The sequence below is a fragment of the Euleptes europaea genome, chromosome 20 (assembly GCF_029931775.1).
Source record: "Euleptes europaea isolate rEulEur1 chromosome 20, rEulEur1.hap1, whole genome shotgun sequence".
Lineage (NCBI taxonomy): Eukaryota > Metazoa > Chordata > Lepidosauria > Squamata > Sphaerodactylidae > Euleptes > Euleptes europaea.
In genome coordinates this window covers 22,852,131-22,875,011 of record NC_079331.1, presented here as the reverse complement: position 1 = coordinate 22,875,011, position 22,881 = coordinate 22,852,131, and the positions used below count along the sequence as shown (strand labels likewise).

At 47.9% G+C, this 22,881-nt stretch overlaps 1 protein-coding gene across 1 annotated transcript; it reads left to right on the top strand.

Moving 5' to 3' along the window:
• The first annotated feature begins 323 nt into the window (after nucleotides 1-323).
• On the top strand, nucleotides 324-22,359 carry AAGAB (alpha and gamma adaptin binding protein). Its single transcript, XM_056865873.1, has 10 exons — nucleotides 324-412; nucleotides 6,679-6,869; nucleotides 9,723-9,819; nucleotides 10,682-10,771; nucleotides 14,896-14,979; nucleotides 15,930-16,012; nucleotides 18,737-18,830; nucleotides 19,798-19,902; nucleotides 22,029-22,078; nucleotides 22,247-22,359. The coding sequence occupies exons 1-10, from the start codon at nucleotides 346-348 to the stop codon at nucleotides 22,322-22,324; spliced, it is 939 nt and encodes a 312-aa protein (XP_056721851.1). The 5' UTR covers nucleotides 324-345; the 3' UTR covers nucleotides 22,325-22,359.
• Nucleotides 22,360-22,881: the final 522 nt, after the last annotated feature.

Sequence of the window (22,881 nt, the reverse complement as noted above, 5' to 3'; positions counted from 1 at the left end):
CTTCCCTTGGCTACAGCCGGGGCGCGGCACACCACGTGACCGCGGCCTTAGCAACGGGACGCGCGGCCTGGGCGAGACCATCCGCGCCAACCGGAGGGGGCGGAAGGGCCCAGAATGTCCGCCGGTGGGCCGAGTCCCGCCGCCGCCTCCTCTCTTTCGCTTCGCCTCCCTCTCCTGTAGAGAACCAGAGGCCCACCTCAACGCCCCCAAATCTCCGCTTCGCCCGTGCATGACGAAACCTCCCCCTTTGCCAGCTCGGAAATGGTATGACCCGAAAGGGCGGAAGAGGCGGGACCCAGAGCGGAAGGGGAAGGGTAGGCCGCCTCAGACCTGCCGGAGGGTGCCATGGCCGTCCCGTGCGCCTTGATCACCAGCTGCGCGGCGGAGTTCCCCGGCGAGGAGCTGGTGAAACGTGAGTCCGCCCCCGTCTCCATAGCAATGCCCCTCAGTGTGGGGCTCTCCCACCTGAGCATATAAAGAGCGCCCCTTGGGCTTAGGGTTTCCAACTCCCGCTTGGAAATTGCCTGGAGATTGGGGGGGGGGGCTGAGGTGGGGAGGGGACTCAACAAGATATAACGCCATTGAATTCGCCCTCCTAAGCAGCCATTTTCTCCAGGGGGGACTGATCTCTTCAGCTTGGAGATCGGTTGTAAATCCAGGGGTTTCCTGGAGGTTGGCAACCCTACTTGGGCGGCTTTTAGGGGGAATCTTGGGCCAAGATCCGCTTACGGACCTCCTCCCTTGTTCCCAAGACGCTCCTTGGCATATGTAGATGTTTGTAGCCAGATTTTCTCCTCAGTAGGGGCCCAGAGTAGCCCCCACATCGTTGTCCCTGCAGCAACAGCCCTGTCAGGTAGCAGCAGAAAAGAGTAAGAGTCCAGTAGCACGTTAAAGACTAACAAAAATTCTGGCAGGGTATGGGATTTTGTGAGCCACAGCTTACTTGTTCAGATATCTGAAGAAGTGAACGGTGGCTTACGAAAGCCCACATCCTGCCATAAATTTTGCTAGCCTTTAAGGTGCTACTGGACTCTTGCTCTTTTCTACTGCTGCAGACAAGAAGGAGGAGTTGGTTTTTATATGCGCCTTTCTCTCCCTCTTAAGGAAGAATCAAACTGGCTTACAATCACCTTCCCTGGATTTGTTTCCCCACTCCTCCATGTCAAGCCAGCTGGGTGACGTTGAGCTAGTCACACTCTCTCAACCCCACTGACCTCACAAGGTGTCTGTTGTGGGGAGGAAAAGGGAAGGTGATTCTAAGCCGGTTTGATTCTTCCTTAAGTGGCAGAGAAAGTCAGCGTGTAAAAACCAACTCTTCTTGTTCTTCAGCCCGGCCTGGTGGAACTCCCTGTCTAGTGAGACCAGGGCCCTGTGGGACCTTAAAGATTTTTGCAGGCCGTGTAAGACGGAGTTATTCTGCAAGGACTATAGATGAGGGGAGCAACAGTTTACCATCAAAGCTGGCCTCCCTACCCCCACCCCCCCTTCTGTCTGTGTTTACCATCAATTCTTATTGGGGGATCTTGCCTGCTTTTTCAGGCCACTACAGCTCTATGCATCTATGGTGAGCACTACTTATTTTTACTGTTTAACTAATTAGATACTGGGAACTGTTTTAACAATGTTAAAGTTACGGTTTTATTATTTTACATTCTGTTGATACTAGCTGCCCTGAGCCTGGCCTCAGCCGGGAATTGAGGGCAGGGTATAAATTGAAATATAAATAAATAAACCATGTACATTCTGTGAAACGGCCTTACCAGGAATAACAGACAGGCTTCTACGCCCCTCGTTTTTAGAAAGCTCTCATAGAATCATAGAGTTGAAAGGGACCACCAGGGTCATCTAGTCCAACCCCCTGCACAATGCAGGAAATTCACATCTACCTCCCCCACACACCACCAGTGACCCCTACTCCGTGGCCAGAAGATGACCAAGACACCTACCCTCCCTCTCATGATCTGCCTAAGGTTATAGAATCAGCATTGCTGACAGATGGCCATCTAGCCTCTGCTTAAAAACCTCCAGGGAAGGAGAGCTTACCACCTCCCGAGGAAGCCTGTTCCACTGAGGAACCGCTCTGTCAGAAAGTTCTTAATGTTTAGACAGAAACTCTTTTGATTTAATTTCAACCCGTTGGTTATGGTCCGACCTTCTGGGGCAACAGCAAACAACTCGGCACCATACTGTCTATGACAGCCTTTCAAGTACTTGAAGATGGTTATCATATTCCCTCTCAGTTTTCTCCTCTTCAGGCTAAACATACCCCGCTCCTTCAACCTTTCCTCAAAGGACTCGGTCTCTAGACCCCTCACCAACTTTGTTGCCGTCCTCTGGACTCTCCTCCTCTCTAAGACTGAGCTCTGTTGAAGGGCTTTGGGACTGTTGCTGGGACCTGGTCATTCTAATCAGCTGGTGGTATTTTTTCAATTGGCTTTCTGTGTCCTGTTGCCGTTGCCTGCCTCAGGTCCCCGTATTGCACTGGTTCCCAACCAGGGGTCCGTGGACCCCCAGGGGTCCGCGAAACAAAGTTATAAACCCATAATAAATTAATATTTTCAATTAAAAGTTCTCTATTATAAAAATATATATTCAAATATTATTCTAAGCTTAATGTTTAACTAACAGTTATGATTAAAGTTTATTTTCAAATTCTCAGAATTTTTATTTTGAACCTTGGGGTCCCTGCACCGAACAAAAAAGTCCTAGTGGTCCCTGGTCAAAAAAAGGTTGGGAACCACTGCCGTATTGGGAGAAAGGCACATGTATAAATAATATTAATAAATAAATACTGAATCTTGTATCAAAGAGATCTGTAGTTCTTTGATCCATTGATCTTGAGCAGCATTGTTTTTAAAATGTTTCCTAAGAGATTTTTCTCACTTTCCAGTGTTTTTATCTTAGATCTTGAAAACATAAGCAAAGGCTTTAAAAAACAACTCCTTAATTGTTCTGTTTCCCCCCCTTGAGCATTTACATCTGTGTGTGTGTGTGTGTGTGTGTGTGTGTGTGTAAAGTGCCGTCAAGTCACAGCCGACTTATGGTGACCCCTTATGGGGTTTTCAAGGCAAGAGACGAACAGAGGTTGTTTGCCAGTGCCTTCCTCTGCATATCAGCCCCGGTATTCCTTGGTGGTCCCCCATCCAAATACTAACCAGGGCTGACTCTGCTTAGCTTCCGAGATCTGACGAGATCAGGCTATACCATGCTGCCATCTTTATAACTGCTCTTAATTGATGAGTAATTAGTGGCAGCTGCATATTCTACTTTGTGTATTCTACTCTAGAGAAATGTTTATCCTGACTCATCTTGAAAGATACCATGTCCCTTGGCTTTAAGGAAAGTTGACTTCCGGTGCACCCCGTAAACTTCTTACACAGACTGTTAAACTGTGCTGTAAACTGACTGTGTGAGTAAAGTCATGATTCCTGGAAATGGAATCAGCCATTAAATTTATGCCAGCAAAGGTAGGATGTAGTCCCTTGTGGTACATGCAGTATAGGCAAAGGTTCTACTGGATTGGTGGTTCTTTTCTGTGGGGAGAGTTTTATTTGAACGTCTTAAATCACCTCCGCAAAGGCTGGTTGCCAGATAGATGCCCCTCCTCCTCTGCAATGGATCGGTGAGATAGCTGAGTCTTATTCCACCAGGTGGCTCTCCACACACATGCACAGAGGATCCACTCCACTTGCATGCCTCCCCAGACAGACACGGGATCACTTTTAAAAAGCACTCGCCAGAATTAAACCTGCTTACTCCAAGAAGCAGGCTGGGCCAATCAGGAAAGCTCCCAAATTTGGGAGAAAAGCTATGCTGAAAGGAATGTGCAGGGGTGGTTCTGAAGGTTTAATAGCCCGATCAGTGGTATTTTTAATCTCCCGTGGAGTTGAGAACGACTAACTATTAATTTGGGGAAGAAAACCCAAATGTTTTAATTTTGCTTCTTCCTGTGCTCCTGGATTACTGCTTCAGCGCAATGCCAGGAATGTAAAGAAGTTCAAAATGCATTTTGAAGCTTCCTGACTGGAATGGCCAAGGTCTCCTTCTCCCCTCTTCAGTTGTTAGGAACGGAACGCAGAAGCAGCAACAAATCTGGCAGTGTGTTGTACGTTGCCCCCTTTCCTAACTCAAGAAGTTGCTTGAAGCCCCTGCTGTGGATACATTCCGCCTTAAGGCCTTGTGAGAACTGCATAATCTGTGAGTTACTGGGGGCATAGGAAAAAAGTAGAGCCTTAGTTTAAGCATTCGACCCCAAGGTCCAACAGGTAGCTTGACGGCTGCTGCAGAGTAGCTCATACATCTTATTGTGTGCGTGTGTACTGTCAAGTCACAGCTGACTTAGCGTGACCCCATAGGGTTTTCAAGTCAAGAGACATTTGGAGGAGGCTTGCCATCACCTGCCTCCATGAGGGCTGAGAGAGTTCTGAGAGGGTTACCCAGTCGCAGTTCTCTCAGAACTCCTTCATGTGGAGGAGTGGGGAATCGAACCTGGTTCTCCAGATTAGAGTCTGCCACTCTTAACCACTGTACCATGCTGGCTCTACATTCCCTAGTTGATATCCTCATATAGAGAAGGGTGCCGAGTTGTTTTCTGTTGCCCCAGAAGGTCAGACCAGAACCAACGGGTTGAAATTAAATCAAAAGAGTTTCCGTCTAGACATTAGGAAGAATTTTCTAACAGTTGGAGCGGTTCCTCAGTGGAACAGGCCTCCTCGGGAGGTGGTAAGCTCTCCTTCCCTGGAGGTTTTTAAGAAGAGGTTAGATGACCATCTGTCAGCAATGCTGATTCTATGACCTTAAGCAGATGATGAGAGGGAGGGCATCTTGGCCATCTTCTAGGCATGGAGTAGCGGTCACTGTGTGTGTGTGTGTGGGGGGGAGGTAGTTGTGAATTTCCTGCATTGCGCAGGGGGTTGGACTAGATGACCCTGGTGGTCCCTTCCAACTCTAAGATTCTAGAAGACCCAGAAAAAGATGCCCAAAAGATCTCTAGGCTTTTTGCTTTATAAGGGTATTATTTCATAAGATTTTTCTCTGTGCTGATAGCTTCATTTCTGGTACTCTTCGCTTAGGATTATGCTGGGGGGGGGGAGAGAAAGTAGCTTGGGATATTTTTCATTACTCTGGAGTAGCTCTTCTTCAAGACAGAGTTGCTGACCCCTGTTCCGTGCCTTGCATCCTGGATGGGTTCTCAGGCTCCTGTTTGGGGAGATGAGGGGACTCACAGGTGTTGTTTGGAGCAACCCAATAGACTGGCTTTGGTGTTCCATGAAAATACAAGCCACAGAAGATTGGCTTTGGAGGCACACTGAAGTGTTGCGGTTGCCAAGTGCGTCAGTTGATTTTTCTAAGCCCTTGGATGTTCAACCACAGGCCCTCCCTGTGGTTAGGAAGATCACAAGCGAGGAGTGCGCACTTCTCTCGAGACACAGCCGTTTCCAAGCCCACACCTTTTTGCCATTATAGCAGTTTTCTGGAAAGGCGTTTTTGGGACCCGAAGCAAGCGGGGGCTTTAAAGCGTCTCCCAAAATGCGTACATTCTCCACAGCCAGATATAGAAAGGTGTCATTAGACAGCTGCTTTTCTGTACAGAACTGGGCTACACGATACTCAAATTTAAAATGTAAACTGCTCGAAAAGGAAATTTCCCAAACCCCGACAATATGAACACATCTGTTCCAGCGTTCAGGGAGACCTGTGGGTGTTTCCATGCAGCAGCATATGGGAGAATTTTAAAAAAGGAGTTTCATGGTAAGACTCCTGGAAACCTTCTGCTGGAATAAATCTTGTTAGAATTTGCTTTGTCTGGTATGTGAATTGTCTGTCCATCCTTCAGGCCGACGAATTATCAGCTTGTGGGATGTCAACTGAAGTTGGAGCAAACTGATTGGTCAACAGATAGGGCTTCTTTTTGGGTAGAGTGTTGCCTTGGCCAGTAACTGATTTGCTGGCAGGGCCAGTTTAAGGGAGGGATGGGCGTACATGTGGTGGGACAAATCTCAATTCAACCTTCTAAGGTAGACAAGCTGCATCGCCCTAGCCACTACCTCTGAACACTTCTTTTAGTGCCTCTATAAGCAATTGTGGGCACAGCTGGTCCTCACTAAAGCAATGGTAAAAACACCGCAGAAGGGAAGGTTTTGACTTACACACCGACTCCTGTTTGGGGGGGGGGCATGGCTTAGTGGCATGCAGAAGGTCCCAGGTTCAGTCCTCCGCATTTCCAGTTAAAAAGGATCAGATAGGAAGTGATGTGAATGACCTCTGCCTGAGACCCTGGAGAGCCTATGCCTGTGTGAGTAGAAAGTACTGACCTTGATAAACCAAGGGTCTGAATCAGCATAAGGCAGCTACATTTAGGGAGGGTGCGTGGCTCAATGTTAGAGCATCTGCTTGGCATGTTGAAGTCTCACATTCAATCCTCATCATTTCCAGTTAAAATGGATCAGGTAGGAAGTGATGTGAAAGACCTCAGCTTGAGACTGGAGAGCTGCTGCGAGCCTGGGTAGACAATACTGACCGTGCACCAAGGGTCTGGTTCCGTATACGGCATCTTCATGTAAGGAAGCCAGCCCAAGTGGGGGGAACATATTTTTCTTAAACCCCTCCCCCCGCAACCCAGGGCAGAGATTCCAAGTTGCATATCTTCAGGTTCCTCAATGTTGGTTCCTTTTCCAGGTATCATTGGGGCAGAAGAGCTTCCTGCAGATGTTTCTTCAGGTGGGGGAGCCCGGTTTTACCCCTGGACGATAGACAATAAATACTACTCCGCTGCCATCCATCTGTGCGTTGTGCCCAATAAGTTTCTTGTGACAGGTGAAATTGCAGAGTCTGTGCAAGCCTTCTTGGTTTATTTTGACAGCACAACCGTGAGTACTCGTAGGGACTTCCACCATTGCCTGTTCTGATTCAGTTGTGAACTGCGGAACTCTCTGCCGCTAGCTTGAAGAAAGCGCTAGGCTCATATCAAGAAGACAGTCCTTGGGTTGCCTGTTCTAATTCTTTGAGTGTCCCCAGATACAAAGTAGTAGGTGATGTGAAAAAGCCCTGTCTGAGACTATGGAGAGCTGCTTGCTGCCAGTCTGAGTAGGCAATACTGGCCTTGATGGACTGAAGGTCTGATTCAGGATAAGGCAGCTTCATGTGTTCACCGCTTGTTTAGAGCTCGTAACAGCGAAAGAACATTCAGTTTCAGCTCTCCATTCCCAGGATCTTGCAAACACCTTTTTGTGTAATGGTAAATCTTGGCATTTGATATCTCCATGTCCTCAATGTTTTAATTAACAGGCATGCCAGGTTTCATTGCTATGATTTATGCATTATTGCATATAGTTTTGACCGTTCTACATTTTAAAACAGTGCCTTCCTTGGTTTTGGAAGATTGCAAGGTCATTCCAATTGAACAGCACCAGTCAGTTGAAAATGTTTGTCACGGTATGCTATACTCCCTTCCATGCTCTCGGGAAAATGTTTGAGAACGGTGAGCAGGTTTGAAGAGGCTGATAAATTCTCTGAAACCGCTAACCTTTTCTGTCCGGTTCTCTAGTGTCGCAAGGCTTGCTTTGAGTGCCCAGAAACCCTGGTGAGTGTTTGTGTGTTTGTTGACTTCCTTCCTTTCTCCCCAACGAGAGCCCAGAGGGCTCCTCTCCATTTTATCCTCTCAACAACCCTGTGAGGTGGGTTAGGTTGAGTGTCTGTGATGGGCCTGCGGTCCCCCAGAAAGCTTCCACGGCAGAGCGGGGATTTGAACCTGGGTCTTCCAGCTCCTAGTCTGATGCTCTAACCGCTACACCACAGTGGGCCTCATATTATATTATTAAGAATTCATTTGTTCTCTATAAAATGCAACAGAAGGTTGTAGCAATGTTGCATTTTATTTGCATTTTTGTATTAACCCTATTGGTTCAAAACCATGAAATATGCTATTGGATTCAGTTTCCTAAATGCACTGTTTCTCACTAGGCAGGTGCTCGTTGGTGGCAGAGAGTTTCCAAGTTTAACTCTGTGTTGTGAAGAAAAATATATTTGTTCCTTCCTCAAATTGCACTGTGCCAGTTAAATTGGGTTTCTGCTAATTCTGATATTCCCATTGCTGACTGAATACAGCAGCCACACTTTAAGGCAGATGGACTGTGATTCCATGTTTGCAAGGCAGAATCTGATTACTTTCACGCGTAGGCCTCTCTCAGCTACAAAATATTTTGAGGCCAAGGGTTTAAGTCTCCGGGCTGGAGACATTGCAGCCCTGGTCATCCTCCCTGGACATAAGTTGTTGGCCAAAGATAGGAAGTAACCGAGTCTCCATCTAGACCTGTTCTTTCTTCTCTGATTTTCCTTCTTCCATCAGTAAGACAGGAGTTTCCGGTCTAATTGGAGCGGCTTGATTGTTGCTAAGTGGGTAGCAATTATAGAATGGAAGGAAATCAAGTGCAGAGTAATTGGGCAACGGTCTCAAAAGCAACGGAGGCGATCTTTGAATCCAAGTGTGTGTGTATTAAGTGCCGTCAAGTTGCTTCCGACTCATGGTGACCCTATGAATCAAAGTCCTCCAAAATGTCCTATCTTTGACAGCCTTGCTCAGATCTTGCAAATTGAGGGCTGTGGCTTTCTTGATAGAGTCAATCCATCTCTTGCTGGGTTTTCCTCTTTTCCTGCTGCCCTCAACTTTTCCTAGCATGATTGTCTTCTCCAGTGACTCTTGTCTTCTCATAATGTGTCGAAAGTATGACAGCCTCATTGGTTCTTGTAGGTTATCCGGGCTGTGTGACCGTGGTCTTGGTATTTTCTTTCCCGACGTTTCGCCAGCAGCTGTGGACGGCGTCTTCAGAGGATTAACACTGAAGGACAGAGACACTGCCCTTCAGTGTTAATCCTCTGAAGATGCCTGCCACAGCTGCTGGCAAAACGTCAGGAAAGAAAATACCAAGACCACGGTCACACAGCCCGGATAACCTACAAGAACCAATGAGGCTGTCATACTTTCGACACATTATGAGAAGACAAGAGTCACTGGAGAAGACAATCATGCTAGGAAAAGTTGAGGGCAGCAGGAAAAGAGGAAAACCCAGCAAGAGATGGATTGACTCTATCAAGGAAGCCACAGCCCTCAATTTGCAAGATCTGAGCAAGGCTGTCAAAGATAGGACCGTGAAAGCCTTTGACAATATTATGAGAGCCTCAGTTTAGTCATTTTAGCTTCTAGGGTCAGTTCAGGCTTGATTTGATCTATAACCCACTGATTTGGTTTTTTTGGCAGTCCAGGGTATCCGTAACACTCTCCTCCAGTCACATTTCAAAGGAATCTACTCTCTTCCTATCCGCTTTCTTCAATGTCCAGCTTTCACACACTCCCCTATAGAAAGCCAGAATCTTCCAGATAGGGTTCAGTATCCTATCTAATGTTTGGCCTTAAGCGAGTTCCCGGCTTTCGTTCCCCTGCAAAAGTAAATGGCGCAACGCCTCTCGTTGCTGCTCTACTGTGCACAGAATAATTTAGCCACACTGGACAGTGTCCTTGAGGGTGCTGCTGAATTTGGCCCAGTAGCGCAGTAAAGGCAGTTCCATCTTCCGAAGCCAACGTAATCTCTTCTCTTCCTGAGCCTCTTTGACTCTCAGCTTTGGTGTTTATCAGGATTACTGCAGCATTTAACAAATTTTTGCTTGCAATTCTGAAAAAAAAAAAAAAGACACGTGAAGCCAGAAAGTTCTGTGTTATTTCGCAGGTATCGGGGCTGGACGGTGTCTCTACGTGGCTTCCCCTCGTGGAAGAGTGGCTGCCAGAAGTGATGATCTTGGTCTGCGATAGAGTCTCTGACACTGGTAAGGGGACATGGCCACAGCGTTGGCAGAGTGGGGGGGATCGGCTTGTCCCGCCTGGGAAGGTTGCAGGTAGGAAACCTGAGCCCGTGTGTCGCTAACAGTTAATGTCACTTTCAAAAAATGTGGAATGGGAGGGATGCTGCTTACCAGGGCACATTTTATTGATAACCCCCCCCCCCAGATCTTAAGGCCACTTCAAATAACTTCTGTGATCACATGGTATAGATGCACATGGTGCATCTATATATCTGTATATAGAGAGAGCCAGCATGGTGTCATGGTTAAAAGCGATGGTTTGGAGTGGTGGAGTCTGATCTGGAGAACCGGGTTTGATTCCCCACTCTTCCACATGAGCGGCGGAGGTTAATCTGGTAAACCGGGTTGGTTTCCCCGCTTCTACACACGAAGCCTGCTGGGTGACCTTGGGCTAGTCACAGCTCTCTCTCAGCCCCACCTGCCTCACAGGGTGTCTGTTGTGGGGAGGGGAAGGTGATTGTAAGCCGGTTTGAGTCTCCCTTAAGTGGTAGAGAAAGTCAGCATATAAAAACCAACTCTTCTTCTTCATGTGGACCTTGCATACCTCCTGAGCCATTCCCTTCCAGTCATCTGGGAGTGTAGCGGGCGCAGAGTGCCAAGATATGGGGCATATGTTTATTCAGACTGGTGGGAATCAGTGGTGGGTGTCCCGGATTGGCCAGTGGGGCAAGAACCCCAACCAGTTGGCCTTCCCCACACAGAGGACAGGCCCTGAAAGAAAGTTGGGCAAGAGCTACCGCGATGAGACAGCCGCCCATTCTTCTTCCTCTTGCAGATGCTGGAGGAAGATCCTTGTAGGTACTCAGACTCTTTCTGCTTGATTTAGGGGTCAGCCGGCAGAAGGCGCAAGAGTGGTGCATCAAGCACGGCTTTGAGTTGGTGGAGCTCAGCCCGGAGGAGATGCCAGACGAGGAAGGTAGGTTGCAGCCCCTTTCCAGAAGACCACGGTCAGCGGGAGTTAAGTTCTCTTAAAACTAGCTGCTTCTCTAAGCAAAACAGGTCTTCCTCCTTCAGTCTCCCTTCTCTTCTCCTCCAGCTTCTCTGCCTACAATTGTGCCCATCGGGCAGAGTTTTATATAAATGGAAGGTGTGGCCCCAGATTGAGGATTGTGCCATTGCCACCAGGCTTGTTGTTGCTTCAGATGCCCTAAAATAATCTCTACAGCTTTACTTCTAAAAAAAATACCGCTGATAGTTTTAGAGTTGGATAAGGGATTCTGCAGTGTGACTCGTTGGTCAGCAAACAATAGAATTGAGCCAGCGAGACTCCGTTTCTAGCCCATTGAGAATGTCGCTTTTCCTGCAGTTTAGTTGGGGTCAGAACTGCAGAAAGTCTGCCTCTGTGACTGGGTTTGCTTGGTCAGGGTGATTAACTAGCACAGCGGTTCTCAACCTGTGGGTCGCGACCCCTTTGGGGGTGGAACGACCCTTTCACAGGGGTCGCCTAAGACCATCGGAAAACTCCCTCAGACCCCACGCAGGGCTCTTCCCCCTCCCACCCCCCCTTCTCAGGCTCCCCAGACAGTAAAGGGAGGAAGCCGCCTCAGTCAGCAACTCGCTCTCTCACTCTTTCCCCCTCCCGCCCCACCAGGCCCGAAACCCATCTCGCCATTGGCCACGCCGCGTCATGTGAGGCCAACGTTCCTTTCCCCCCTTCCCCCCTCGTCCCCTCCCCCGCAGTTGGTGGGAGCCGCGGTGGCTTCTTCCTCAGGCAGCGTGGGGGACGGGAGGCTGCTCTGCGCTGGGGACGCCGGGGATGAGTTTCGCCCCCTGAGGCGGCTCAGACGGGCAAATTGGAGCCCTTCGGCGTTTCCTCCCCCTTCCCAGGGTCTCTTGTCTGAGGGGGAGCCATTGCTGGCTCCGTGAGAGAGGCTTAGGTCAGGCTCAGCTTTTGTGCTTGGTTTCTGCCTTCTCTTCCCTGCTGCGGTTTCTGCATTAAAAACTGCCTTTGGGGGTGGGGGGCGATGGCAGCATTCACAAAAGGGGACGTTGCAACCCCTCAGGACATTCTGTTCAAAGTCTCGGTACTTCAGGAAGGAAGAGCAAAACATGGCTCAGTGGTAGAGCATCTGCTTGGCATGCAGAAGGTCCCAGGTTCAATCCCCGGCATCTTCAGTTAAAGCAGTGGTTCCCAAACCTTTTGCATCATGGAGCACTTTTCAGGAGAGAAATTAGTCATTAATTTTCACCTAGCAATGACAGTAGGATTTTTCTTTCCAGTCTCTTCACGGAGCACTAGGAGATGTTTCGCAGAGCACCAAGTGCTCCATGGAGCACAGTTAGGAAAGAGCTGAGTTAAAGGATCAGAATTTCGGTGATGTGAAAGGCCTTGACCTAAGACCCTGGAGAGCCGCTTCCAGTCTGAGTGGATAATACTGAGGATCTGATTCAGTAGAAGGCAGCTTTATGCGTTTGCAAAACTTCCAAGGAGATAGATCGGGATGGGTCTTAGTCTGTCTGTAGCAGTAGAAAAGAGCAAGAATCTAGCACCTTAAAGACTAACAACATTTCTGGCAGGGTATATGGGCTTTCGTGAGTCACAGCTCACCTTCACGGCTCACTCCTTCCAAGGGCAGGGAGATTTTGATTGTGAACGAATTGGGGTTGGGTGTTTCTTTCCTACTGGTGTATTTTGTTTTTATTTACTGTATTGGCTTCTCCAATGATCCCAGGTGGAGCATATGGTTGCCCTGAATTGCTGAATGTTCATGAGCACCATTAGCTGCCTTACGCAAACCTAACGTAACATCTAAAATGTCTCCCTATGTGATGAAAATACATCCTGCACATTAGATATTTACATTACAATTCATAACAGTAGCAAAATTACAGGTATGAAGTAGCAACGAAAATAATTTTATGGTTGGGGGTCACCACAGCATGAGGAACTGTATTAAAGGGTCGCGGCATTAGGAAGGTTGAGAACCACTGAACTAGCAGAAGGAGTTTACTGTTCTTGTTTTTTAAACACTTCTCTGCTCCTGCACCTTTGAAAGCTGAGCTACGGCAAAGAGGCAGCACAGGCCAGTTGAGAAGACCCTCTGTCTCTTCTGCGCTGCATCCCACCTGTTCCCAAGGCTCATGATGGGCAGTGCAAGGGAGGTTTTTAAACAACTTAAAACCTTGTAGAACAATCATCACGCCTTCTTTCTTTTATGTATGATTTTTAAAAATAGCGGTTTGCTGTAAGGAAGTTTAGAGGCACAGGTGGGCACAGCAGGGGTATTTAACTTTCACCTCATGCCTTTTTCAACACTCATAAGCACGTAAGAAGCCATGCTGGATCAGACCACGGTCCATCAAGTCCAGTAATCTGTTCACACAGTGGCCAACTGGATTCCTCTAGGAAGCTCACAAACAGAACAATTGCAGCAGCATTATCCTGCCTGTGGTCCACAGCATCCAATATAACAGGCATGCTCCTCTGTTCCTGAATGAGTATGCGTCATGACTAGTATCCATTTTAACTAGTAGCCATGGATAGCTCCATCCTCTGTAAGAACATAAGGAAAGTCCTGCTGGATTAGACCAAGGCCCATCAAATCCAGCAGTCTGTTCACACAGTGATATGTTCACATCCTGGGGCAGGGAGTTCCACAATTTAACTGTGTTGTGTGAAGAAATACTTTTATCAGTTTTGAATCTCTCACCCTCCAGCTTCAGCAGATGACCCCCGCATTCTAGTATTATGCAAGAGGGAGAAAAGCTTCTCCCTGTCCAATTTCTCCAAACCTTGCATAATTCTATAGACCTCTATCATGTCTCCCCTTAACTGCCTTCTTTCCAAGCTAAACAGCCCTAAGCATTTTAACCGCTCCTCACAGGGCAGTTGCTCTAGCTCCCTGATCATTTTGGTTGCTTTTTTCTGCACCTTCTCAAGCTCTGCAGTATCCTTTTTGAAGTGTGGTGACCAGAACTGTACACAGTATTCTAAGTGTGGTCTCACCATAGATTTGTACAAGGGCGGTATGATAGCAGCAGTTTTATTCTCTATTCCTCATCTAATTATGGCCAGCATGGAATTTGCCTTTTTCACAGCAGCCGCACGCTGGCTTCGTCGAGCGATCCACTACCACTCTGAGATCCCTTTCTTGGCCTGTTGCTGCCAGCACAGATCCCATCAGTGTACTTGTGAAGTTGGGATTTTTTGCACCAATATGCATCACTTTACACTTGCTCACATTGTATCTCATTTACCAGTTTAATGCCCATTCCTCCAGTTTGAAAAGATCCAGTTTGAAGAGTTGTGTGAGGATCTCAGAAACTGGCATGAATAGTGTAGATAGGTCAATCTGCTGACTGTCAGCCAACCTTTAGAGAAGGTCCCAGGTTCAATCCCCCATCATGTTGACACACGAGCACACCGGTTGACACATGAACGCATGCTGGAAGTTGTGCAGCCAAATAGCAGCATGGTTGCATCATGTTTATTCATATGATTGATGAGAGCTCCGGGATGAGTTCAGGCCTGATTTTACTTTTATCTATATCTGAAGCCCCAATAATGAACTGTTTCACACGCAACCTGCATTGACTGTGACAAAGATTATGGTATTAATCGATTGTGGACATGTGTAATACACTGTATTGTAACTACCCTGGGGGCCAAAACACGGAGGGTCTTGTTGGTCTTTATTGTGCAACCAGTTTAGCTGTTTCTGGTGGTTCGTTATCTGTATGAAATTTACCTTTTGAGGTTTATGTTTCTAATGCTTTTAAAGTGCAATTGCACTTAAAAATAATATATACATTTGTAATATTTTTAATTATTGTAGCTCATCCTTCTAGGTTCCTAGCCTATTTTACAGGTTGGGTATAGCTTCATTTGTTTTGTTGGCATTAGCCAACCTTTTCCAGACTTTCAAAAAGATTCCCTTCCTGTTCATATTCCCAGAAGCCTCTGTTCGTGTGTTAAATACAGAATGATTGAATATAATGAGATGGACATTGTGGGAGATCCGGGGGTGGGGGCGGTCATCTTTCTGGGCTTCTGGCGTTCATGTGTGTCTGAAGAGAGTTAATTCCGTCCCTTCTCTTTAGATGACTTTCCAGAATCCACTGGAGTGAAGCGGATTGTCCAGGCCTTGAATGCCAACGTCTGGTCAAATGTGGTGATGAAAAATGGTAGGTTCTTTCTTTGGTTTAAAAAAAAATCTGCCTATGTAGTTAAAGCATGTAATATGATAACTTTCTGCTATGCATCAAAAGTTGGCCTGCACAGCCAGAACTTAGGCTAACAATCTATTGCAAGGCAAAGCTTGTTGGGGAATCGGCCAGTCATACGTCATCCATTTTTTTATATAGTTTTGCTGTAAGAGGCCAATACCAGGATAATCCTTGCATTCCACACACACACCCAACCTTCCTGTGTATTCAGATTTTACTATAATGGTTGTTGCTCTCCAACTCCGCTCTGTGTTTCTCTCTGGGAGAATGGGCAGTTCTGGTTATGAGAAATTAAAGTCCAGTCGAACAGAGCTGCAGCTGCCTTGCTGTTGGCATCTGCCAGCATGGTGTAGTGGTTAAGAGGAGTGGACTCTAATCTGGAGAACTGGGTCTGATTCCCCACTTCTCCACATGAAGCCTGCTGGGTGACCTTGGGCCAGTCACAGTTCTCTTCGAACTCTCCCAGCCCCATCAACCTCAGAAGGTGCCTGTTGTGAGGAGGGGAAGGTTTCTAACTGACAAGCCATATTTAGACTCCTTACAGTAGAGAAAGGCAAGGTATAAAAACCAACTCTTCTTCTCTGAGAGCCAGCCTGGTGTAGTGGTTAAGAGCGGTGGTTTGGAGCAGTAGACTCTGATCTGGAGAACCGGGTTTGATTCCCCACTCCTACACATGAGCGGTGGATGCTATTCTGGTGAACTGGATTTGTTTCCCCACTCCTACACATGAAGCCAGCTGGGTGACCTTGGGCAAGTTACAGCTCTTAGAGCTCTCTCAGCCCCACCTACCTCACAGGGTGTCTGTTGTGGGTGGGTGGGAAGGAAGGTGATTGTAAACCAGTTTGATTCTTCCTTAAGTGGTAGAGAAAGTCGGCGTATAAAAGCCAACTCTTCTTCTTCATTTCCAGATATGAATCAGGGCTTTGGATTTCTCACTGCTTTAGCAGGCGCGACTCACAGCATCGCATCAGGGAAGAGCGAAGCCCCTGAAGCAGTCAGTAACGCTTTCTTTTGCAATTTTACTAGTTCGTCTTTACTAGGGGTGGGGTTCCAGCCTCCTTGCTGCATGCAAACAGCCACTAATTTCATGTGTCCAATTTCTGCACCACAGGGGGATCCTTAATCAAGGCAGCTGGCAGATCTTTCCTTGGGCAGTCTTGATTTTGCAAGCCATTGTCTGTATTCCCCCCAAAACCCGTTTTCACAACCACAAGGACTTACTAATTTGAACCAAGTTTTGATAGCAGAAGTGGCCATCTCAGTTTCCCAGGATATCAAACTCTCTGAATGCTTTACCTTGTACCACATTCCACACTTCTGCACTGTCGCCAAAGTGAGTTAACATAAGAACATAAGAAACGTCCTGCTGGATCAGACCAAGGCCCATCAAATCCAGCAGTCTGTTCACACAGTAGCCAACCAGATGCCTCTAGGAAGCCCACACGCAAGATGACTGCAGCAGCATTGCCCTGCCTGTTTTTTCCACAACACCTAATATAATGAGCATGCTTCTCTGATCCTGGAGAGAATAGGTGTGCATCATGACTAGTATCCACTTTTACTAGTAGCCATGGATAGCCCTCTCCTCCTTGAACATGTCCACTCCCCTCTTCAAGTCTTCCAAGTTGGCAGCCATCACCACATCCTGGGGCAGGGAGTTCCACAATTTAACTATGTGATGTGTGAAGAAATACATCCTTTTGTTTGTTTTGAATCTCTCACCCTCCAGCTTCAGCAGATGACCCCCGCATACTAGTATTATGAGAGAGGGACAAAAGCTCTCCAAACCATGCATAATTTTATAGACCTCTATCATGTCTCTCCTTAACCGCCTTCTTTCCTAGCTAAACAGCCCTAAACGTTTTAACCGCTCCTCATAGGGCAGTTGCTCTAGTCCCCTGATCATTTTGGTTGCTCTTTTCTGCACCTTCTCAGGCTCTGCAATATCCTTTTTTAGGTGTGACCAGAACTGTACACAGTGTTCCAAGTGTGGTCTCACCATAGATTTGTTCAAGGGCAGTATGATAGCAGCAGTTTTATTCTCTATTCCTTGTCTAATTATAGCCAGCATGGAATTTGCTTTTTTCGCAGCAGCTGCTGTTTTACACCCCATCAGGTCAGCCACCCTTTCCTGCCTGCACTGGGCGACGTCTTGGAGCTGGGCGGTCTTTGCTATGCAAAAGAAAGGCAGCCCTTTCTGGAATCACCGGTTTGGTTTAGAGCAGTGGTCTCCAATGTGGTGCCTGTGGACACCTTGGCACCTTTGCTAGCACCTGCCAAAGGTTTTTAGAAAGTGGGTGTGGCCATGCGAGGCTTTGCCCAGGCGGGCTTCTAACTGACAATTGGAAATCGGATTGCTTGTGTGGATGAAAGGGCATCCTGTTAAACAGATTCTGCTTGAAATGTTGCACTGTTACCATCAGATTTATGTGTAACCTTGCTCCCTGACATTTTGTGGTGTGCTCCACCTCTTGTGACATGCCCGGCCCTACCATCGGCTGTTTTAGAAGGGAAATATAAGAAGATACCTAGATCAGAGAGGTTATGTCTGTGTGGAACAGGGGACACTGAAACCATCGAACATGCACTGATATGTTGCCCATTCTACCACGAAGTTAGATCAAAGCTTATTTCCCCCCTACTTGGTAAATCCCTGATGCGTCAGTTGAGCTTTTGGCAAAGAAGCTCCTATTAGGAGAACACCCTCAGCTTACGCTCCAAACTGCCAAGTTCTTTGCTGTTGCTATTAAAATACGCAGAGCTTTATTAGAGAATGATTGTTAGAATATTTTACAATTTTAGCAATGTTAATGTGATAATTTTAACCAGGGGTTGCTTTTATCAACCTTACACTTTTATATGTACTGGCAGTCTGTGATTCTGCAGTGCAAACTATTGTGTCTGGAAATTTTGATGTGTTGGCCCGTGATTGGTCAGTCGACCGTATTAATAAACTTGACTTGACACCTCTTGTGGCAGCCATTTTGTAACTGCGCCCACCACCATGTCAGAATTCCAAAGGTGCCCTCAGGTCAGCGTGGTGTAGTGATTAGTAGCAGTGGACTCTAATCTGGAGAACCAGGTTGGTTTCCTCACTCCTCCACATGCAGACTGCTGTGTGGCCTTGGGCTAGTCACAGTTCTCTCCGAACTCTCTCAGCCCCACCTACCTCACAGGGTGTCTGTTGTGGGGAGAGGAAGGGAAGGTGATTGTAAGCTGGTTTGAGAATCCTTAAAGGGAGAAAAAATTGGGGTATAAAAACCAACTCTTCTTCTTCAAAGAGGTTGGGGATTGCTGGTTTAGAAAATAGTGTATCTAGAGCAATTTCTTTCCCAACTATATTTTTTTAAAAAACTCCACAAAATATATGAGAGGAAGGAGGCATGTTGGTAGAATTGGGGAGGGGAGTGTATTCCCAAGTTTCAGGAACAGCACCATGAAAGCCGCTACACAGTCGGAATATTGATTAGGGGTCCCCAGAAGATCTTGGTAGGTGATGGAGAGAGGACTTCCCAATATAGACCTATAGGCTTCTATTGTGATTGGGCAAAACAGTCCATCTGTATTGTGCAGGGTTACCATGGTAGCCAAGAGATTCCTTGATGCCTCGGTTTGGGACTTGTGGCCCTCACCCTTCTGGGAACAGCTCAGGCAAGAAATTTGTGCTTTTCCCCTGCTGTCAAAACTGACTCCTGCTTTTTTCTCCACCTATTAGCCCAATCCTTCGCCAGGGGAGAGCGCAGAGTCCTCAGTGGACACAGGCAGAGATGCAACAGATGCAAATGGTTGGCAGGTGGACACCGTTGCTGGTGAGAGAGGTTTTTTCCCCTAGGCGGTGCTTTTTGTTGGGACCCACTTCCCTGCTTTTCAAGATTTGGGGAGGGGCTGTGGCTCAGTGGTAGCGCCTCTGCTTGGCACACAGAAGGTCCCAAGTTCAATCCCTGGCATCTCCAGTTAAAGGGAGTAGGCAAGGAGGTGATGGGAAAGACCTCTGCCTGAGACCCTGGACAGCTGCTGTCAGTCTGAGCAGACAATACTGACGTTGATGGACCAAGGGTCTGATTCTGGATAAGGCAGCTTAAAAAAAAAATTCCTGCCCCACCCTTTGACCCAGTAATGCCCAAGCAGATGAGGGTAACAGAAGGATGACATAAAAGCATATGAGGCTGGGGGAAATAGCCCACCCTGCAGAAGTGCCCTATCCTGAAGGCCTGGATATAACTAACCTTAGGGGTCAGGGCCTGCCTTCACTTGGGCCAGGGAGAACAGGGGCCCCTCTCTGGTCCCAGTGGTGGGGCTGCTAAGAAACATGGCGCGGACACCTCTGAGCTCTCTGGTGTCCAAATATGGCCAGCAGCAGGCCCCGGGAAGGTGTGCGTGAACCCCAGAGTGTGGTGCATTGGCTGTAGGTCCAGAGCCCTCCATCCCACTTGGCAGTGGATCCGTGTGGTGGATCCAAACAGCTTTTCTGCTGGTGGAAAAGGGGGAGAGAGGTGGTCTCCTTTGACTATCAAACAGGCTGTGCTGGAGATCACGGGTCCTGCACAGGCAAACACCAGGTGGGATAAATGCTGTAGGAAGGAGAAGAATTCAGTGAGATTACACAGAAAAACCGGCTGGAGTCAACCCTATCTCAGCCTCCCCCACCTGATTTGTGTGTTAGTTGGAGCACTGACAACATATCTGAATTTCAGGGTCCACGTCGTTTTCTTTTTGCTCAGCCCAAAATAAACAAAAATCTGGTTCCGTTTTTTATTGCTCTTGTCCCTTGCACAGATCCCCTCCTGGACCTGGACATTCAAGAGCTTGCCAGCCTCACCACGGGAGAGGGTGATCTGGAGAACTTTGAGCGCCTCTTCTCCAAGCTGAAGGAAATGAAAGGTACTGGGCACTTCGGGTGCCGCATTTGTGTGGTCTCTTGCAAGGTGTTTTCCTTTTGGAGCTGGTATTTGTGTCTGCCTGTTTCGGTTTTACTGGGAATGTGTCTCCCCGTAAAGATTCTGTCCAGGTTAACTCGAATTGACGTGGCATCTGTGCTTGGAAAAAAGGGGCAAGCTAGACCTTACGGTAAAACAGAAGCAGACCGGCGGAAGTATGCTTCTTAAACTTCCTTTGTCATCATCACGCTGGCATTAAGGGAATTGGGGGTGGGGCGGGGGTCCTGTGGCTGTTGACCTTCAGGGTTTACAGAAGCAGCTGTGAACATGGCCAGCCCATGTGCTGCACTCTGCTGCTTGCCCCCAGGGGGTGGCCATGGTCTCCCGGCAAACGGCAAGGCCGGTGAAGCAGCCCTGCAGTCTGAACCCGCACAAACATCAATGCTGGTATCACTTTCCTCTGCTCTGGTTGGACCTCGCCTAGAGTATTGTGTTCAGTTTTGGGCACCGCAATTTAAGAAGGATGTAGACAAGCTGGAACGTGTCCAGAGGACGGCAACAAAGATGGTGAGGGGTCTGGATACCAAGTCCTATGAGGAAAGGTTGAAGGAGCTGGGTATGTTTCTCCTGCAGAGGAGAAGACTGAGAGGGGATATGATAACCATCTTTAAGTACTTGAAGGGCTGTCATATAGAGGATGGTGCCGAGTTATGTTCTGTTGCTCCAGAAGGTCAGACCAGAACCAACGGGTTGAAATTAAATCAAAAGAGTTTCCGTCTAGACATCAGGAAGAACTTTCTAACAGTGTGGTTCCTCAGTGGAACAGGCTTCCTCAGGAGGTGTTCTTATGAGCTCTCCTTCCCTGGAGGTTTTTAAGCAGAGGCTAGATGGCCATCTGTCAGCAATGCTGACTCTACTCCCTTAGGCAGATGATGAGAGGGAGGGCATCTTGGCCATCTTCTGGACATGGAGTAGGGGTCACTGGAATTCCTGCATTGTGCAGGGGGTTGGACTAGACGACCCTAGTGGTCCCTTCCAACTCTATGATTTTATGATCAAAAGAGCCCTGCTGGATCCGACCAGTGGTCCATCCAGTCCAGCATCCTGGCTCACAGTGGCCAGCTAGTTCCTCTGGAGGTCCAACAACAGGGCATAGAATCATAGGATCATAGAGTTGGGACCACCAGGGTCATCTAGTCCAACCCCCTGCACAATGCAGGAAATTCACAACTACCTCCCCCCACACCCTCAGTGACCCCCACTACATCCCCAGAGGATGACCAAGATGCATTCTTGGAAGCTGAGGCCTTCCCTTGATGTTGCCTCCTGGCTCTGGGATTCAGAGGCTGCAAGTGGAGGTTCCCTTTAGTCACCCTGGCTAATAGCCACTGATAGATCTCTCCTAAGTGAATCTCTCTAATCCCCTTTTAAAGCCAATTGTGCCTGTGGCCATCACTGCATCTTCTTGCAGCAACTTCCACGTTTTAATCACTTGTTTTGTGAAGAAGGATTTCCTTTTCTCTGTCCTGAATCTATCTCCCATCAGCTTCACTGGATGCCCTCGACTTCCAGTCCATGGGAGAGGGAGAAAAAGTTCTCTGTCAACTCTCTCTGCAGACCATCTCCTTTCTAAACGGAAACAAATGGCTCTTTTTACTGAGTCTTGGTCTGTCAAGTTCAGTAGTCTCTCCATTACAGTGGAGGTCTTTTACATCACCTCCTCCCTGGTTTTAACCAGAAACGCTGGGGCTTAAACCCAGCTCCCAAGTTACTTGTCACTGGAAGATGCTAAACCACCCTCCACATTTCCAGGACCCGAAGCCACCATTCATTGGGCAGAAAGCGCCACACCCGAATGAGGTGGGGGCACTGAGATTTCCTGGTCCATCCCAACCCCTTAGCACATTCCTTCCAGCCTCAGTCAGGTGTGCGTTTGGCACACAACATTGCTGGACTGTGGGGGCATTTTCTCTGAGGCGTCGGGTTTTTCAGCAGTGCAGTCCACAGTGTCCATGGTATGCCTTGAATATTTCCCTTTCATTGAGCACTGTATTTTTTCACCCATACCCGGCCAGTGGGAGAAATCCCGTTGACACTGTCTTGACAGTACCTTTTCTCTTACCCCCACAGAAAAAGCAGCCACCTTGCCTCGGGAGCAGAGAAAGCTGCATGCGGAGAAGGTGAGAAGCCCTTTTAGAAGGGCCGGAAGTTCTGAAATGCCCTTCGCAAGTCCTACGTGTATGTTTGTGTGTGTGTGTGGGGGGGGGCATTGGCAGGTTGCCTCTGCCATGAGCTGCACATCTCCAAGGCTTTTAGAACTTTGATTTTGGTTGGCTCTTGACTTGTAGGTTGCCAAAGCGTTCTGGATGGCCATTGGAGGAGACAGAGATGAGATCGAAGGCCTGTCTTCTGATGAGGACAACTGAGGTCCTTTGGTGGCCATGTTGCGGAGCAGACAGGGATTGACGAGATGCAGGCGCCAGCTGTTCTGGGCTGCTCGAACATTTTTTTCTTCTGCAGAGGCCTCCTTCCATCAGAGACTCTAGAAAGACTCTAGCTCCTGGCTTACTTTGGTAACGTTCCACAGCAGCCAAAAAAGTAGGTAGCATTCCCTCGCCTGGGTTCATCAGTGGTGGCATGAGCCATGTGGTTAAAGAAATCACAAACCTGTTCATGTTTTACGGTCATTTTCTTGCATCTCAGACAGACAGTCTCTCTCTGCGACTGGCTGCTCATACGCTCCGTTTCTCCCCCTTTGGCGTGTCTTCCATTTCAAAGCGAAAGCTGGCATCCGGAAGGGGACGAGGGAGTCCTCGGGGATTTCTTTTGCAGGAGGCGGGGGGGGGGGACTTGATGGAGAGGCACGACGAGGGAAGCAGTAACTGGCGTCACCTAAAATTCATTTTGAATTCTTTACGCTGCATATTTATCAATCTGTCATCATTGGGGCAAGCATGAGAAAGGGAAATGTTTGAAAGTGGGG